Source organism: Lasiodiplodia theobromae, assembly GCF_012971845.1.
Source record: "Lasiodiplodia theobromae strain AM2As chromosome Unknown scaffold_4, whole genome shotgun sequence".
NCBI lineage: Eukaryota > Fungi > Ascomycota > Dothideomycetes > Botryosphaeriales > Botryosphaeriaceae > Lasiodiplodia > Lasiodiplodia theobromae.
The window spans coordinates 280548-299589 of NW_023336530.1; the positions used below are offsets into that span (position 1 = coordinate 280548).

General features: G+C 56.9%; 6 protein-coding genes across 6 annotated transcripts; 4 read left to right on the forward strand and 2 right to left on the reverse strand.

Moving 5' to 3' along the window:
- Positions 1–297: 297 nt before the first annotated feature.
- LTHEOB_1502 (Protein transport protein) lies at positions 298–4345 on the forward strand (the record flags this gene model as incomplete). Its single annotated transcript, XM_035510211.1, has 5 exons — positions 298–506; positions 589–708; positions 761–3882; positions 3938–4236; positions 4298–4345. 5 exons carry the CDS (start codon positions 298–300, stop codon positions 4343–4345), a joined length of 3798 nt encoding a protein of 1265 aa, XP_035366012.1.
- Positions 4346–5394: 1049 nt separating this feature from the next.
- On the reverse strand, positions 5395–6565 carry LTHEOB_1503 (RNA polymerase ii subunit 3; the record flags this gene model as incomplete). Its single annotated transcript, XM_035510212.1, has 3 exons — positions 5395–5794; positions 5875–6440; positions 6506–6565. The coding sequence occupies 3 exons, from the start codon at positions 6563–6565 to the stop codon at positions 5395–5397; spliced, it is 1026 nt and encodes a 341-aa protein (XP_035366013.1).
- A 1261-nt stretch (positions 6566–7826) lies between these two features.
- On the forward strand, positions 7827–9028 carry LTHEOB_1504 (Zinc-binding dehydrogenase; the record flags this gene model as incomplete). Its single annotated transcript, XM_035510213.1, has 3 exons — positions 7827–7974; positions 8048–8506; positions 8556–9028. The coding sequence occupies 3 exons, from the start codon at positions 7827–7829 to the stop codon at positions 9026–9028; spliced, it is 1080 nt and encodes a 359-aa protein (XP_035366014.1).
- A 641-nt stretch (positions 9029–9669) lies between these two features.
- Positions 9670–10551, forward strand: LTHEOB_1505 (Calcineurin binding protein; the record flags this gene model as incomplete). The annotated part of the gene is made up of 2 exons (XM_035510214.1): positions 9670–9828; positions 9889–10551. 2 exons carry the CDS (start codon positions 9670–9672, stop codon positions 10549–10551), a joined length of 822 nt encoding a protein of 273 aa, XP_035366015.1.
- A 2283-nt stretch (positions 10552–12834) lies between these two features.
- On the reverse strand, positions 12835–14845 carry LTHEOB_1506 (MFS transporter; the record flags this gene model as incomplete). The annotated part of the gene is made up of 9 exons (XM_035510215.1): positions 12835–12861; positions 12916–13152; positions 13209–13307; positions 13371–13610; positions 13667–13786; positions 13840–14040; positions 14090–14288; positions 14342–14417; positions 14467–14845. 9 exons carry the CDS (start codon positions 14843–14845, stop codon positions 12835–12837), a joined length of 1578 nt encoding a protein of 525 aa, XP_035366016.1.
- A 586-nt stretch (positions 14846–15431) lies between these two features.
- Positions 15432–18697, forward strand: LTHEOB_1507 (Sphingosine-1-phosphate lyase; the record flags this gene model as incomplete). The annotated part of the gene is made up of 3 exons (XM_035510216.1): positions 15432–15532; positions 15585–17213; positions 17842–18697. The coding sequence occupies 3 exons, from the start codon at positions 15432–15434 to the stop codon at positions 18695–18697; spliced, it is 2586 nt and encodes an 861-aa protein (XP_035366017.1).
- Between the last annotated feature and the right edge of the window lie 345 nt (positions 18698–19042).

Sequence of the window (19042 nt, forward strand, 5' to 3'; positions counted from 1 at the left end):
CATGGTGCGGCGGGGCTGGTGGTCGCAGCTGCTGCCCGAGACATGAGACCCCCGGCTAGGCTTGGCGCTGCCCGCGAGGCCACCTTGTGGGAAAGTCGGCCAGGCATGCGCTCATGACGAACCGAAGCTCTCCCTCTCAATTCACGACGCCACGTTCCACCTAAATCCGCACCGAGCTTCCTTTTCCCTTCTCTCCTTCCCAGTGATACCCTTCCCTAATCCGCCGCTCGGCATCGTCACGCCTGTACTGTTCACGCCGCCGCCGAGCCCGCCGCTTCTCTCGACCACGCTGCAGCTATGGTCCGCCTGCGGGAGATCCCCCGGACGGCCACCTTTGCTTGGTCTCCCGGCGCCGCCCCGCCGCTGCTTGCCACCGGCACCAGGGCCGGCGCTGTCGACGCAGACTTCTCCAACGAGACACAGCTGGAGCTATGGGACCTTGCGCTCAACTCCCCCGAGCACCCCGTCGAGCTCCAGCCCGCCGCCAGCATAAGCCTGGATTCGAGGTAAATGCGCTGCGAGGCCCCGCCCGCCGCACACGATCCCACGCGCAACCGCTGCCGTAGCTAACCGCCACGGTGACGCCAGGTTCCACGACATCGCCTGGAGCCAGCCCGATGAATCTCGCCCAAGGGGCATAATAGCAGGAGCTCTGGAGAGCGGGAACCTGGATCTCTGGGATGCGCAGAAGCTTTTGGATGGCGCAAGGTAGGCCAATTGGCGTTGCTGCTTCTCTCTGCGCTCGTCTAACCAGGTCTAGTGACTCGGCCTTCCTCACCCGCGTCTCCAAGCACACCGGCGCCATCAAGGCCCTTCAGTTCAATCCCTTCAAGCCCGAGCTGCTCGCAACTGCCGGCGCAAAAGGCGAGCTCTACATCAACGATATCAACACCAACAACCCCTTCCGTCTCGGCAACACCGCTGCCCGCGCGGACGACTTTGAGGCCCTCGACTGGAACAAGAAGGTCCCCTACATCCTGGCTACCGGCAGCAATGGAGGTTTTGTGACTGTGTGGGATCTGAAGACAAAGAAGGAGAACTTGACTTTGAACAACTTTGGGAGGAAGGCTGTTAGCGCTGTGGCATGGGACCCCGATGTTCCCACGCGTCTGATTACTGCGGTGCCCAACGACCAGGATCCCCTGATCCTCATGTGGGATCTTAGGAACTCCAATGCCCCAGAGCGTGTTCTCAAGGCACACGACCAGGGAGTGTTGTCTTTGTCATGGTGCAACCAAGACAGTGACTTGCTTCTGTCGTGCGGCAAGGACAACCGGACCATCTGCTGGAACCCCCGCACCGGCCAGGCTTTGGGCGAGTTTCCCGTCGTCACCAACTGGACCTTCCAGACCAGGTTCCACCCTCACAACCCCGACCTTCTTGCGACTGCCTCGTTCGATGGTAAGATTGCCGTGCAGACGCTACAGAACACGAAGCAGGATACGGATGCGGCTGCTGCCGCCGCAGCTCCTCTGGACGGCGAGGATTTCTTTGCAAGAGCGCAGACCCAGCCTCAGGCGTCGACATTCACGCTTCCCCAGCCCCCTAAATGGATGCGGAAGCCTGTCGGCGTCTCTTTTGGCTTTGGTGGAAAGCTTATCAAGTTCGGGCCGGATGCTACTACCAAGAACTCCAAGATCAGCATTTCTACTTTTGCTGTTGACCCTGCGGTTGGCGAGGCGACACAGAAGTTCGAGGAGTCCCTGCAGAAGGGTGATTTGGCAAGCATTTGCGAGTCGAAGATCGCTGAGGCTAAGACCGAGGAGGAGAAGGCGGACTGGACGGTCATAGAGACTTTGATTTCTGGCAAGGCTCGCTCTAAGCTCCTGGACTACCTAGACTTCGGAAAGACGCCCAGCTCAGAGTCGGCAGACGAGGAGAACAAGGAGGCGCAGACAAACGGTACGACCGAGAACGACGATACGTCTTTCTTCGACAAGGCCGGTGATGGCGACGATTTCTTGTCTAACCTGGCAGCGACGAAGGGCGTCAAGACCAACAACCCCTTCAAGATTTACACCGGCGAGGAGTCGGATGCGGACAAGAACATTACGAACGCGCTAATGCTTGGGAAGTTTGAGCAAGCCCTGGATATCTGCTTGAAGGAGGACCGTCTTTCGGATGCATTCATGATTGCCATTTGTGGTGGCCAGAAGTGCATTGACAAGGCTCAGGCGGCTTACTTCAAGAAGAAGGCTGATGGCCCGAACTACCTTCGTCTGCTTGCTTCTGTTGTTGGTAAGAACCTTTGGGACGTTGTCTACAATGCGGATCTCGAGAACTGGAAAGAGGTCATGGCGACTCTTTGCACTTACGCAGATGAGTCGGAGTTCCCTGACCTCTGCGAGGCTCTTGGCGACCGTCTGGAGGAATCCATCCAAGAGGGATCCGAGTCCGGCAGCATCAGGAAGGACGCTTCCTTCTGCTACTTGGCGGGATCCAAGCTGGAGAAGGTCGTGGGCAACTGGGCTCAAGAGCTGCAGGAGAGCGAGGATGCTAGCATTGAACAGAAGGAGGGCGACAATGCCTTCTCAATCCACGTTAGATCCCTGCAGAACTTCATCGAGAAGGTCACCATTTTCAGGGAAGTCACGAAGTTCCAGGATTCGGAGCGCTCCAAGACGGAAGACTGGAAGCTTGCCCCATTGTACGCTAAGTACGCGGAGTACGCTGATGTTGTTGCCTCGCATGGCCAGCTGAGCATTGCTGAGAAGTACTTGGATCTTCTTCCCGAGCAGTACCCGGCTGCGGAGGTTGCACGGAGCCGTGTCAAGCAGGCAACTCGTAAGGTTGCTGCTGCTCAGCCTACCCACCAGAGGACCGCCACTGCTGCATCGACAACCCAAAGAGGACAGCGTGTTGTTCCCGCTTACAACCCCATTGCCGCTGCCACTCCGGCTCCAGCGGCCAATGTGTACGCCCCGACAGGTGTTGCTACTCCACCGCAACCTGTATCTCAGTATGCTCCTCCTAGTGCCACTACTAAGGCCTACACCCCTGCTGGTTACCAGCCGCCTCAGGCGAGCATCCCCAAGCCGAACCCGTATGCTGGTTATGGCGGTTACCAGCCTCCGCAGCCGACCAGCATCGCGCCCCCTCCTCGTAACTTCTCTTCCTCCCCGGCTGTTCCTCCGGCGTCCCAAGCTGGCAATGTGGGCCAATGGAACGACCTCCCTGAGGATTTCGCGAAGCCCAAGGCCCCGAACTCTCGTCGTGGAACACCTGGTGCCGCCGGTGCCATCACTTCCCCGTTCCCCGGCGCGAATGTCGTCTCTCCTCCCCCTGGTGCTTCATCCTTCATGCAGCAGCAGAAGGCAACGCCGCCGCCCCCTCCGAAGGGTCCCCCGCAGGGACCTCCTCGTGTCACCTCTCCTCTCGCTGGCCCGAATTCTCCCACCGCTGCCGGTTTCGACGCGTCGAGAAGATCATCGGCGGCCGCAAATGCCTACGCTCCTCCCCAGCCTACTCAGCAGTTTGCTCCCCCTCAAGCAACCCTCCCTCGTGGTCCTTCGCCTTACAACCCTCCTCCAACAAGTGCGCCCCCTACCAACCGCTATGCGCCGGCCCCCAACATGCAGCCTACTCCTCCTCCCCAGATGGCTGCGCCGCCGAGGCAGGTTGCCCCCAACCCTTACGCAGCTCAGCCGTCGTTCGGTGCGCCATCGCCGGCTCAGACTCCCACTGCTCCTCCGCAAGGACCTCCGCAGTCGTATGCTAGGCCACCGCCTTCTGGCCCACCACAAGGACCCCCTCGTGCCGGTCCGCCTCCGGGTGGACCTCCAAGGGCTGGACCTCCGCCGGGTGGCCCGACGCCTGACTCGAGACCTGGGACTGCGCAGTCCAACCACAGCCCTCCTGCTCCCCCACCGAAGGCTCAGTACCGTAAGTAAAGTCTGTTCTCTGTAGTAAAATCCGTTATTCTAATCCCAGACAACAGCCGCCGGTGACCGCACGCACATTCCGGAAACTGCGAAGCCCATCTTCGAGATCCTCAACGCGGACATGGCCCGCATCAAGGCGCGGGCACCGCAGAACTTCATGCCGCAGGTCCTTGATACGGAGAAGCGGTTGAACATCCTGTTCGACCATCTCAACAACGAGGACTTGCTCAAGCCCGATACGGTGCAGGAGATGGTGCAGCTGTCGCAGCACATCCAGAACCGCAGCTACGACGACGCACAGACGCTGTTCACTGGCCTGATGAAGAACAAGAATGACGAGGGTAGCAACTGGATGGTGAGTTACCCCTTTCCGCTAAGATTCTGGGGTGCGGCTTTACTGATTGTGTTGTGAATAGGTTGGTGTCAAGCGCTTGATTCAAATGAGCAGGGCTACGCCTGTTTAAAGGAGTACAAGGACCGGAACGGAACGACTGTTAGTGATGCGCATATGCATGAATGGGTGTACGCAAAGGTGAATGGGTGGGGAGCATGAATTGATGATTCATCTGACATGTTTGCCGTGAGGGGATGCAAGTGTCGTGTTGACAAAAGAGGAGAGTGCGTGTGGTTTGGTGATGCAGAGCAGGGTCTTTATTTTCTCTATAACAAAAGAACATCTCACTGCTGAAGCAGACAGATAATGCGGATGATTGTCTTTCTTTTCTTTTGATTCCTGGGTCGCTTCTTCTTCTTCGTGTGTAGAATTAAATTTCCCTATCTTGTTCATCCTTCCAGCAAAGCAAACCTCTGTCGTGGCATTGTCAGCGATGATCAAAATCTGTCCCGTCCTCGACAGGCAGCTAGAATTTCAAGTAGGGCGGTGCATTTGCTAGACGCGTGTTTGCGGACGCGTCAACGATAGGGCTTACGTCAGGGTGGTCCTCGTGCTTTTTCGATACACCCGACCTCAGCTTCGCCACTTCAGGCAGCTGGAACAGTCGATATTACACAGCCTCAAAATCAAAACCAAAGAAAATTCCAAATGAGGCTCGTATCTCTCTTCTCTTCGTGATGGTATCTCTAAAGGGGGATTCCGCATTTGCCCAGCACTGCCAGGTGTCCCTTTTTTGTTTTTTTGTTGCCGCCTGACCGGGCAGAATGACTTTCCCAAAACCCTGCCCCCCTACTTCACCTCGTGATTGAATTTCCCGACTTTTTTTTGCCACTCCCATGCATCCTCAGCCGGTTTTTCTCGAGCCTTCTGTGGTCACACTCTCGGGTTGTGTGTATTACGCCAGTTCCGGCCTCGTCTGCTGCCACGCAGTGGTTCTTCCATTCTCTCGTAATGTTGTGCAACGGCTGCCCTTTTGTCCTCACCTCGGCCGTAGCCGGGAGATTTTTCTTCGGTCGAGTTGCAAGACCAATTAATCGTCACTCCTTCCCTTTCCTTTTTGGGTCCCTTTTATAGTTTGTGAGATGGTGTCAATCTCATCGACGGCCTGCTTTTTACTTCTCAGTAACCACCGCCATATGGCTGGGCACCGAAAGGCGTCGCAGCACCGCCCCACACGCTCGTGCTGCCGCCAGCACCGGCGTATGGCGTAGTGTAGCCCTGGTCCATGCCGCCGTAGGCGGTGCCGGCGCCACCGTTCATGTCCGGACTGCGAGGGCCGCCATAGGTAACGCCGTCCATGCCACCCATTCCGCGGTCGCCACCGCCGCCGGTCAGCTCGCCGATGACCTCGGCCAGCTTCTGCTGGAGCACCTTGACGCCCTGCAGCATGATCGTGTCGGGTTCAAGGCCGCCGACGGTCTCGAGGTTGAAGTAGAACTGGTTGGGCTGGGCGTCATAGTTGAATGGTTCGCCCTCCTGGGGCGGGTCGCCTTCGAAGTTGGCGTTGTCAGAGATGGGCCTACGAAGTGATATTCGTTAGCTTTTACCACGAACCAATACGCCACTGGCATGCCAAGCAGCTGGGTTCCATCGACTCACCATTCCTTGGATGGGTCATCCTCGAACCAGTAATCCAAGTGGCGGAGCTTGTTGTGCGGATCGTACTCGAAGCCGACAGCGGCGGTAGGCGCCCACTTGGCGTGCTCCTTCGCAATTCCCTTCTTCGCGATGCAGCGCATCTTAAGCTCCTGACCCTTGCGCAGCTTGGCGATGATGGCGCCGTGGCCTTGAGGATCCTTGATGACGGGCGTGCCGACCCACTCGTTGGCGCGCGCAGCCGAAACCTGCAAGTCGCGGGCGTAGACGGTCATGACCTCGTCGCCAGTGCAGCGGGCATTGAGCGTCAGCAGCACGCTGCAGTTCTCGCAGTACTGCTCGCAGTCGCAGTCACGCGTGTAGGCTACGTCCTCGCAACCGCGGCTGTTGAGCGGGATCAGGCCCAGGCGATGGCAGATGAACTCGTCAGCCAGCACCGACGTGTTCTTCTCCACCTCAACCAGATCGATGGCCATAGTCGGGATCTCGGCCAGCATCACGCGGCGCACCGAGTTGGCGAAGGCGAGGTCGACGTTCTTGAGCACGAAGTCGATGGCGACATCGTCGGCCTGTTGTGAGGTACTCTGTCAGTGGCGAGGCGCGAGGCAGGCAGTGCGCGCAGGTCGAGCCTCACCTCGCGAATCTTGACCTGGATGCCATCGACGGCATCCATGCCCAGCATGTCGTAGTCCATGGTTGCGGCGAGAGGCGTCTCAGCGGACGCGTGAAGGAGGTGGCTGCGTGCGGTTGTTAGGAAGCTCGGCGCAGGCGGTGTTGCGGATTAAGCGAAGGCGCAGCTGGAAGAAGTTGGTGCAGCGGGCGGAGTTTAGGGAGGCGCAGTACGTCGCGGAGGTTGAGGGTTGGGTTGTCGCGTCTCCCCGCGGCGTTGGAGAATGGCCGTGGAGTGTCACTAGGCAGGTGCAAGAGCCGTTCACAAGCTTCCAATCGGCGCACGGGCCCGCAGCCGCCAGGCACACCTGCATGCAGAGCCGCAAGGCCCGTCAACGCATCCTTCGTCGTCCAGCCTCTCTGGCCCTTTTGCTTATCATTTGTGCCTTTGAGGATAGTAATGTACATCTGCCGGATAGGTGGGGCTGTTCGGTTTGATGATTGACTCTGGCATTGAGCTAGCAGTTACAGATTGCCTTTCATCAACATCTACCTACTACGGTAATTCTTTCAAAGCCCTTCGGATTTTCCACAAAAGTGCCACAGCCTTCGGCGTATTTCAAAGATTTGGTCGCCAATTCACCATCTGGCATTCGCTCACTCTTTACCCAAACCCGCCCACCAACGCGACCAGGTAGGTGAGCCATACACTGTACCTGAGACGATTTGATGACTCAAGCCACCTCAACCCATGTTGAGCTCTTCTCAACAAAACGAATTGGCCATCTGAACATGGCGAAGTAATTACAAGGCCCGGAGTGGCCGAAATGCTGTCCTCCAGCCCAGCCACAGTGGCCCGGATCTGTAAAACGTGGCTTAGCAGACTTGGCAGTGGCTGGTGTGCCGATGATCTCCCGCTATCTAATCAACAGCGCACGAGCCAGTGACGTCGAGCCCCGGGTAATCGACAACGGCACCGAGTGCGACTCCCGACCGATATGCTTCTGGGAAAATGGTCAAGTACACCAAGCGGTTTCAGCGCAGTGACTTGATTGGTTATGCAGAGCCATGAGAGCTGAGTAATCATGAGCTCTCCCATTCCGCGGTGACAGGCTTCACGTAACGAAAATTCTAGAAGGCAAGGACGCAGACTGCCCAGCACTTCGAAGATATTGCTCCATCGGGCTCTTTTGCCCGGTCCGACGGGTCACCTGCTTTGTAATGGCCTTGGGAACCCCCACAGTTACCAGAAATGATGTTAGTGGGGGGTCTCTCACAAGTCTTCCTCCTCGACTAAGCAGACGTTGCTGCGGACCATCTCCCACTCACTACCGCAATCAGCAATCATGAGTGAGAACCAGGTGAAACAGTGGTTGACCCTGCAGAATGGCTTGGACAAAGTGTACCAGGGCACAGCGCCCATGCCCTCGCCTAGAGAGAACGAGGTGCTGGTCGAGATCCGGGCTGTGTCGTTGAACTACCGCGACACAGAAGGTCCAACTTTCCCCTTTTGGCAAGTCCTGCGAATTTGCATTGAATGAGTGCTGATCCTTGTTTCGTATCGCAGTCGCCATGGGGCTGTACAACCACCACAAGTCGGTCGGCCACGGTCAGCCGGAGCCTCTCGTCCTGTGCGCCGACATGTGCGGTGTCGTGACGGCCGTCGGCGAGGGCGCCGCCACCGTGCCGTGGAAGGTCGGTGACCGCGTAGCCTCCATCTTCAACCAAACGCACCAGAAGGGCCAGGTCAAAGCGAAGGATATGGCGTCCGGCCTCGGCCTGCCGCTGGACGGCGTCCTACAGACGCATCGCGTATTCCCGAGCTACGGGCTGGTCAAGGTGCCCGAGTACATGACGGACCAGGAGGCGTCGTGCTTGCCGATTGCTGCGGTCACTGCGTGGATGGCCATAAACGGCATGAGGCCACTCGGCCAGCCGGGTGGCGAAGGCGAGGTCGTGTTGCTCCAGGGCACGGGCGGCGTGTCCATCTGCGGCTTGCAGATTGCAAAGGCCAGTGGCGCGAAAGGTCAGTTGAAAGCGACCGGTCTTTGGAGCAAACGCTAATTCTGCCAAAGTGATCGTGACGTCGTCGTCGGATGACAAGCTCAGGAAGGCGCAGAGGCTTGGCGCGGACTACCTTATCAACTACCGCAGCACGCCGGAGTGGCAGGACGAGGTCATGAAGGTCACGGACGACGAAGGCGCGGACATAATTTTCGAGACGGGCGGTGCACGCACGCTACGCAAGTCTTTCGACTCGGTAGCATTCGGCGGCCTGATCAACTCCATCGGGTACCTGTCGGGCAAGGAGGATGAGGCGGGCGACAGGACCAACGTGAACGTGCTAGCACTCCGGCGCAACGTGACGCTCAAGGGCATCCTCAACGGACCGCGCGAGCGGTTCGAGGAGATGTGCGACTTCTACCGGAAGCACGAGATCCACCCGGTGATTGACAGGGAGTTCCCGTTTGACGCGGCAGGCGAAGCGCTGCAGTATCTCTTCTCAGGCGGGCACTTTGGTAAAGTGGTGGTCAAGGTTAAGGCTTAGCCCAGCAAATAATGCCGCACGGATTGGGACGGCTGGCAGACTATTGGGCGTTTGTACATAGCCGCTGCTACCAGCACAGCTTATCGTCAGATCGCGCGCAATCGCATCCGTGCCTGGCGCCCCTTTCGCGGGCCAACTGCGGGGACAGCTGCTTGCGCGTTTGTTGGAGAGAGGAATGTTAGCGGCAAGGCGCTGCTGGGGGGCGCAGTGGCAGCACGGCTCTCTCATCAGACGCAGCGAGGCACACCACGGCACGCCGCGGCACGCGCTCACCCGTTAGAGCGGAGCCAAGAGCGGAGGGCGCGGAGAAAATTTGATTGTATGCCGCGCCTGCGTAGCGGAGTGTTGGACGGGTGATGCGGCCAAGGGTATGGGGGGCTGTGTTTGTTCGGCCGCGCGGGCCTCGAATCTGCGGAGAGACGGCTAAGCGCCAGGCCAAGCCCCGATCCACACCATCGCCTGCCAGAGCTCAGCCACCAGACTCCGTCGCATCAATGATACACTGAGCCCCGGCTCCAGTTCGCTTTTAAACCCGCATCGCACCCAGCCTCGTCTTCTCTGCAGACCAACACACCTCCAAACCAAACAACATTCCTCTCCACACCATCCACACCGGAGAACACTATACCAACACCACTATCATGTCCGCACAATTGTCGCCTCCGCGCTCCCGCGCTTCCTCGACCGGCAGCTCTTTCGCTTCCTCGCGCGGTCGCCGCTCGCCCAACCTCTCTATCGACCTCTCCGACTTGCCGCCGCTCATCACTCCCTCGCCGCCCTCCAACACGCTCCTCATCACCGTGAGTACTCCTTCTCACCGCCACTCGCCCACCCAGCGCCCACTAACACTGAACTCGCAGAACCTGCAAGATGCTTCCATCTTCCACCCGGCGAACCTTGATACTCTCCGCAACCTGATCAACTCGTATGCGCCCGTACACACCTGGGCGCCGCTGCGCTCCTTCCGCCGCATCGTCGTCTCCTTCTTCGACGTGCCCGCCGCCACGACCATCAAGCAGAAGCTGGACGGCGAGACAATCATGGGCGATCGCGTGCGCGTCTACTTTGGCACCCACACGCCGTTGAACCCCACCGACCAGCACCTGCCGCTGCCCAAGAGCGACAAGCTGTTCTTCATCTCGCCGCCGCCCTCGCCGCCGCACGGGTGGGAGGTGCGCAACGAGGACCCGCCGAACAAGGAGGTGCACGCCGAGGATCTGGCCGCCGCCCTGGCCAAGCTGCACGCCCGCCCCGAGGCCCTGCCCCAGAGCCCCGTCGACTCGGAAATGGACGCAACCAAGAGCCCCATCAGCCCCATTGCCGACTCGCAGCGGCGGCAGCGCAGCGGCAGCGGCGTCATTGTCTACCACCCCGAAGACCACGGCGACAGCCCCGATCTCCCTGCCATCGCCGTCGAGGACACCACCGCCAGCCCTGGCGAGATGACGCCCATGGAGGATGTCCAGCGCCCCATCCTCGCCCACACCTCCCGCCCGCCTGTCGAGCTGATGCACCACGCATGAGTTCGCTCTGATCAAAAACACGCGATACGTTTCCTTCTCTGTGCATTATGTCTTATAGAATGATTGGTGTTCATGGATACCTACCTTGGGACGTACGGGATACTCTGCAAGCATGGCGTCTTTCGATTTTTGGGCTCTTCACATGGTTTTGTTCTTGCATCATCGGAGAATGCAATGGGGCGTAGCAAGCATCAAGTTTCATAGCAAAGCCGGGACATTCGCTTTTTAATCGTCCCTAAACGGCATTGTACTTTTTATACAGTTACTCCGTGTCTCGCCGAGAGCCGAGACAATTCAAATGATATACCTTAAAAAGTTTTAACACTTGACGGAACTCGTTTCATGTGATCTTAGATGTGACTAAAGCGAAACTAGAAGGAATGAGAGCAATAGTCTAATGTCGGTTTTTCCTGTATTTCGACAGCAAATGAGGCGACTACAGAAACTGCAGTTGAAGCGCTAATGAGAAATAATCGTTAGAAAGCAAATTTCCTGAGTAATTATTCTCACGATCTACTTCCTACTGCAATACACAAAATACTGACGGGTTTCATCGATAATGAATACAAAGCCAAGGCTAAAGAAAGGCCGGCAGTATCGGAAAGTATCAAGGGGTTCAACTGTCGAGTAGTCACAGGGGAGAGCGGTTAGCATAAGATACTAAGTTACGTCTTTAGACTTCTGTTTGCAACTAATTTTCCGCTCTTGAACGCCCCTAACGTATTGGGATGCTAGAAATCTATTAAAAAAAGTATAGGCACTGTTGTATACCTTAACACCATTCCCCCTGTCTCCCACTATATCCCTATTAATGGATCGCCGTCTGCTTCTTCGCAAACAACACATCAACAGTCTCCCCGACTGCCGCTTTAACCCCTCTCCCCTCGGCACCCACCCGAGCAGCTCCTTCGCCCTGTCGCTCTTGCACCTCATTTCCGTCCCAAACAATGTCGCTTACGCCTCGTCGATTATTGTCGGCTCACCGTCGCCCGCAATTGCCCTGACGACCTGCTCAAAACAGACCTCCCTGATCCCACTGCCCTTCTCCCCGTTGTCAACACTTCCATCCACTCCATCCAACTCGTCTCCTCATTTGCGGCAAAATAGTACGCCTCTGCCACCCACAGCAGCGACCGCTCGCTCCCCTCCTCCCCATTCCTACCCCCCTCCTTCTTTTTCTCCTCCAGCGCGTCCCTCACCATGACAACGTAGATGGCCGCCAAACCGCTCCCATGCAACCCACTCCAACCTGTTCTCTCCCTTCCCGACCACGAACCCGCCCCCTCCCAACCTCTCCATCGCATCGACCATCGTCGGTCAGGTGGGAGGAATGTGATGAGAAAGAGGGCGAAGGAGCGGAGTCGCTGAACAGACGAGCCTTATACGATAGAAGTGATGATATGAGTAAGATTGTAGGGTGTGCATCACAAGGCACGAACTGGAAGAAAAAAGAAAGAACAAGTAGTCTGTAACGTACACGATGCTTGCAACTTTAGACGCCTGCTCGATAATGTCCAAACTGTCAAGGTCGCCGACGATGGTCTTGACGTGACGGTGGCGACTACTCAACCGAGCACCTTTATCTTCGCCCCGGACGAGTGCCGTGACTTCGACATCGGGGAGCTCTGAGATAATCGCATCAAGGACCTCGCCGCCGGTGTGTCCCGTAGCTCCGAGGCTACAAGGCCGGTTCCATTAGTATTTGCAATAGAGGGTAGTCGCAGCATCTGTCCGGACATGATGAAAGCACGATCTAAATGTGAACAAATGCATTCGGACAGAGGCTAATCTGTGAGGAATTGAAAGTGAAAGTAAGCATAGAAGTAATGGGGGCTTCTTACAAGGATATTTTGGTCATTTCGGGCATCGTATGGTAATTGTAAGCTAAGGGTGGAGGGAGTTTAATATGGATATTTGTGATGGAGTTTAAAGTAATGCTCCTCATGGAGGAATTTATATCTCTGCATATTAACCTGAGATATTAGAGTCAACAACTGATTTGCACCCCCGGGGCAGACTAAATGTTGAGTAAGGTCGAAATGCCATAATTGACATACGGAGACCTCTCCACTATCGCGGGCAGGCAGTAAGCGATATGCCAAAATTATCATGCATCCCGGCCGAAGAACGGAAAGCAGATGAAGGTCGAATCAATGGACAGAGGAAAAATATCAAAACAACAAGCAATCAATCCATTCAATCATGAAACCCGTCTTTATTCCGGGTGAATGTCGTACACTAAATCGAAAAAAAGGGGAAATAAACAGTGATATCACAAGCTCCTCATAGTGAGTAGCGGAATGCCGGATTCTGAACAAGTAATTAGCAAGCTGAATGCTGCATGATTCAAACGTTGAAACTCACCTCGAAATCCGTCTTATCCATCAATGGCTCATCATCTCCTGCGGCTGCGCCGCCCTGCTCTGCGAGCTTCTTGTCGCGCTCGTTGTTGCGCTTGGTGAGCCAGAAGCGCAGCAAGACAGCGAGGCCGAACTGGCAGCAGGAGCAAGCGAGAATCATCTTGATGCCTGTCTGGTAGATGGGAGCCTCCTCGTCGAGGAAGGCGTGCGGGCCGATGATGTTGCCAATGCAATATGCGAGCTATTTGGCGTCAGTAAAGTCCTACATGAGCAGCGTGCGGCAAGCAGGTCACTTACGAAGACGAAGGCGGTGGCAGTGACACGCTTTGTGTAGCCGCCCACATTCGCAGCCGGCATCTGCAGAGCGATCGTGAGAGAGGCGACGTAGGCGCCGACCTATCGCAGAAGATCAGTCAGCTCACTGCGAGTTCTGAGGGGCATGGACGTCGTCAAACTTACAATATAGTAGCCGAACAAGCAGCCAACCTTGTTAGACCGAGGCATCTTCCAGAGTATAGAGGCGCCGGCAATGGTAGGAAGTACGTAGAGCGCCATTATAATGGTTCTCGAGTTCTTGAAGTAGGAAGCGAAGAAGCCACCAGACAGGACGAAGCCCACCTGGAAGAAACCTTGCGGGATACCGAGGGCAGTCGTCTTGAGAGGGTCGTGGACGAGACCCTTGATGATGAGCTTGCCAAACTGTGGGAGGTGTCAGCGCGCCAATTTCTGCGACAAAGCTGTTCTGATTGACTGACATTGGCAACACCGCCGTTCATGAGCTCGTTGAGCAGAACAAAGAAGAAAAGGATCCAAACTTGTACGTCCATGAAGGCCTCCTTGATCTGATGTGGTTTGATGGTGCGGTTCAATGTGCCCTACGAGTTATTAGATGTATGCTATTGGTGGCATGCCGCAGGACAGAACTCACAGTCTGGTTCTTCCTGCCAACACCGAGAAGTGCAGCCTTCTCCTCCAAAGTGAAGCGCTTCGCAGTCATGGGGTTATCCGGAAGGAGCCACAACAGAACGCCACCCCAAACCAAGGTAATGAAACCGCAGATAAGGAAGATGGCCTTGTAAACAGGGAAGCCGTCGATTTGTCCGATCGCGTAGGTGAAGATTCCGCCAAGCTGCAGACAGGTGTTAGCGATGCACAAGCCCACCTCGGGGGCGACTCACGGCAGACCCCAATCCATTGCAGCAGTAGAAGCAACCGGCCCTGAAGGGTTGCTGGTCTCTGGAGTACCACATGGAAACAATCAACATGAAGCAGGGAGTAATGGGTGCCTCGAAACATCCCAAGAAAAACCTGCACACGGCGACACCACCGAAGTTTTCGCACGCAGCAGTGATCATGAGGACAGTAGCCCATGCAATGCTAGGGAAACATTAGTGCAAAGCTTCTCGTGAATCTGCTGGGTCAGGGCTTACACAGTGATTGAGACTGCCTTTCCGGTCCTCCAGTGCTGGGCGATGTAACTTGCGGGGTATTCCCAAAACAGATATCCTGGGAGGCGGTCAGCCAGCAGGCGTCCAACGACAGATTCAGCACTTACCGAAGTAGAACAAACTCGCAGTCCAGCCGTACTGGTCGCCCGTCATGTTCGTCTCGGAGAGCAGGTCGAAGACTGCGCCATACGAGGTGGTCGACTTGTCGATGTACTGCAAGACGTAGGTGCCCATGAGCAGCGGTAGCAACCACGTGTCGACCTTCCGGGTAAGGGCCTTCATCTTCTGCTTGTCGTTGAGGATGGCCTCAACCTGAGCCCAATCATAGCCGCTCTCGCGCAGGAAGATTTCACCTTGGTCGAGCTCCTGGATGACTTCTCCCTCGAGGACGGATTTGCCGGTGACGGACGGCGTCTTCTCCAAGCTCGGCTTCTCAGCGGCCGGCTTGGATTCCGGGCTGTTTTCCAGGTCCTTCTCGGCAGTCATTGTTGCACAGGCGGGCAGGGTATCTCGATGGCTCTGGAGGAGTCTTCACTGCATCAAGACAGGCTATTTAATTGGCATTGAGGCGACCGCCACGCGACGGGTGATGATAAGCTGGGCACTGATAGCCCAAGCGTCCCGCGTAAGGACGGAAACATCCATAGCGCAGGGTATTGTAATTCGATGTGTATAGAGAGGCTGGCTGATACCGAATCCTTGGTTCCCGGACTTACTACCTTGGCTTGGGATAAGATCGGATCCCACGGACGCTGGCCGAGCGGGGGAGCGACGCGAAGCGCACGCTTCTATCTGGCCACGGCGAGACAGGCAGCGGAAAAGGCATGATATCCGACGCCTCGTCGCCCGGCCGAACTGCGGCGGTGATCGTCCATTCGGATGGAGGACTCACTTGCCGACTGCAAAACTCACGTGAGCGCTATCGGAGTGGATCCGAGCCGGGTGATTCAGCAGCACCCCAGCACGTTGCGGGGTTAGATTTGGAGGCCGAGAGATACTTAATGAGGGCGCCAAGTTGTCGTCGTCGCTTCCCGAGGGAATTGGAGCTGCTTGAGAGCGTTTGGCAGTCGCAATGGTGTTCCTGCGTGCGTCAGCGGCTGTTCTTGCCGCGGCGGTTATTCTTGCCCTGGCCCAGGTCCAGGGTCTGCTTGACCTTCAGAAAGTCCTCGAGCCGTACGTCCCCACGAATCTGCCGGGCCTTCGAAATCCTGACGTGACTGTGTAGCTATCTCCCGGCAAAATACCAGAGCCAGCAGGTCGCAGTTGTCCTCCCGCAAGGCACAATTGTCGGCAAGACACTATATGGCGACTACCCGCAGCCCGTCGAGGCATTCCGCGGCTTCCCCTACTCTCTGCCGCCCACCGGTCCTAGGCGATTCAGGCCATTGGAGCCCCTCCCGAGCTCCAACACAACATACCAAGCGTTTGAATATGGCCCCATGTGCCCTGGCAAGACTTTCCGCGGCCCTCCCAGACCGTTCGCCGAGGATTGCTTGACCGTTAACGTGTTCCGCCCGGCTGGAGTCAACAGCTCGGCCAACCTGCCCGTCGCTCTCTATGTCCATGGCGGTGCCTTCAACCGAGGCTTTGCTGCCATGCAGGATCTGCCCTCCATGATCGGCTGGTCTGAAAGCCCATTCATCGGTGTGAGCTTCCACTACCGCATCAGCGCCCTCGGATTCCTGCCGTCTGCCCTGACTGAGAAGGAGGGCCTGCTCAATCTTGGCCTCCGCGACATGTATTTCTTCTTCGAATGGTTCAGGCAGAACATTGGCGAATTCGGCGGCAACCCTGAGGATGTGACCGTCTTCGGGCTCAGCGCCGGCGCCCACGCCATTGGCCACATGATTATGAACACCGACGAGCCCTTCTTCCAGCGTGCCATCATGGAGTCTGGCGGCACCACCGCGCGTGCTGTCCACAAGCCTACCGAGAAGCTGCACGAGGACCAGTTTGAGAAGTACATCAAGGGTGCCAACTGCGGCGACGTGCCCGAGGAGTCCGTCTTCGACTGCCTGCGCGAGCAGCCCGCCGAGGTTGTTTTCAAGGCCGCCTTCGACGTCTTCGACGAGTACAACCCGTCTCTGCGCTGGGCTTTCCAGCCCACCATCGACGGCAAAATCATCAAGCGCCGGCCGACTGAAGCATGGGAGTCCGGCAAGTGGAACAAGATTCCCATCCTGACCGGCTTTACCACCAACGAGGCCTCCTCTTATGTGCCCACTACCCTCGACACTCCCGAGGAATTTCCCGACTACTTCAAGGTCCTCCACCCGGAGCTTACCGACAAGGACATTGCCGAGCTGGACAAGCTTTACCCGGACCCCTCCAAGGATGAAGCCTCGCCCTATGTCGAGTCTCGTCCCATTTCGGTAGGCAAGCAGTACAAGCGCGCCGAAGCCGCCTACGCCCACTACGCATATGTCTGCCCTGTCCACGCAACCGCACTGCACGCCGGCGTCGGCCAGGACGCCCCCGTGTTCATGTATCACTGGGCTGCCAACGCCAGTGTGCAGAACGGCGCCAACCACGGCGACCAGAAGCCGTATGAGGCGTACGAGATTGCCGCCCGCACCACGCCGTTCCATGAGAAGCTGGCGGGCGAAGTGCACGCGTACTGGACCAGCTTCATCACCCAGAAGGGCGACCCCAACGCGTTGAAAGGCCGGGCTGCCGATCGGCCAGAGTGGCTGCCATACAAGAAGGGAAAGCAGGAGAAAAAGATGATATTCGGTGAGGGCAATGATGAGCTTGCTGGTGGAACTGGAGTTGGTGTCACAAGCCAAGTGGTTGATGACACTTGGGCCAGGAAGGAGTGTGACTGGTGGTATTCGAAGGGTAAGAAGCTCCACCAGTGAGTGATCATCTCGATGCTGCTGGGGAGACTGTACGAAAAAAGACTACGATGAGCCATGACGTATGGTGATCCAAAACTTGGAAATAGGAATGAGAAGCAAGGGGCGGAAAATAAAATACGTGATGAAATTAGAAACGAATGAAATGATGATGGAATTCAGAGTTCAGTGGTCTTCCCCTTTGAGTCTTTCTGCTAAAATGCGGGAATCAGCATCTCTGTGCAAAAAGACAATTTCTCCTACCGCTCCGTGTATTCTCTCGTCAACCGCCTAGCGATGACACCCTCGATCGCCCTCTCATTCGGTGAGGTCAAACTTTCACCCGATCGTGAACCTACCGGCCAGTGAGAAAGGACGAAAAGGCTCCTGGCCTATCGTAATGCGGGCGAAAAATTAGCCGCATCAACGCGCAGCCGATTAGCCGACCCTGAAGCGATCATTGCATGCCCGATGTCGCAAATGCTGCAATCCGTCGCTCGTCTCTCTCTCTGATAAAGACGACACACCTCACCGCTTCACCAATGCTGACATCTGCTCCAGAAAATATGCCACACGGCGCAGGCTGCGAGGCTACACCAAAGACGAGATACGTGTCTGAGTGGCAAACGACCCGCAGGCAAGAGCTAGGAAGCATAAGAAGATGACGATGATGATGAAAACGACGTCACGGCGGCCGCCCGTCACAGCGACCACGACAGCTAGCCGCGAAGGCTCATCAGGAGAGCAACCCAACACGGCCTCGGAAGACCGTTGTTCGACGCACCCGCTCCTCGCACACCTCAAGACGACAGCCCGGTTTCTGCTGAGCCAATGGATGATCATCGGCATCGGCATCGTCTGCCTGCTGGCCTACTTCTTCCCGCACGTCGCCGCGCACGGCGGCGTGATCCGGTCCGAGTACAGCATCCTGTACGGCGCCGTGGCCGTCATCTTCCTGATCTCCGGCCTGTCCATCTCCGGCAAGAAGCTGCTCGTGCACGCCGGCAACTGGCGTCTGCACTGCCTCGTGCAGGGCGTGTCCTTCGCCCTCTGCCCCGTCACCATGTACGCCTTCGTGCAGGCCATCAACGCCGGCGACACGGCCGAGAAGATCGATCGCGTCGTGCTGGTCGGCTTCCTCCTGACGGCGTGCATCCCCACGACCATTGCGTCGAACGTGGTCATGACGAGAGCGGCGGATGGCGACGAGGCGGCAGCGCTGGTCGAGGTGCTGCTGGGGAATGTGTTTGGCCCGGTCATATCGCCTGCATTTACCGTTGCGCTGCTGCCGAAGGACGGGAGCTTCGATATGTGGAAGAACGTGAGCGGAGATCTGAATGAAATGTACAGGAACGTGTTCAAGTTGCTGGGATTGAGCGTATATCTGCCGCTTGCGATAGGACAATTGGTGAGGTGGATGTGGCCAGAGGTGATCATGCGGGCAATGCAGCGGTGGCGGTTGAACAAGGTCGGGACCTTTTGTTTGTTGTTATTGATATGGTGAGTAAGGCGGCTTCGTGCAGAGGGTCAGCTGCTAAGAAGTTGTTACAGGTCGTCATTTTCCTCTTGCTTTGCAACTTCGGCTCTCCAAACCCTCTCAACAGAAACCATCATCTTGGTCCTCTTCTTCAACATCGGCATCTACCTTTTTTGGACCGCCATATGTTTCGCATGCGCGCAGGTCCCCGAGACATGGGCCTATTACACGAAAGGAGTCGTACGGCGTTTCGACAAGCCGGAAACCATTGCCATTTGCTTCTGCGGCCCAGCAAAGACAGCGGGCCTGGGTATCCCCTTGGTTTATGCTATGTGGACAGAGTTTCCGACGGAAGTTAAGGCCAAGATGTCC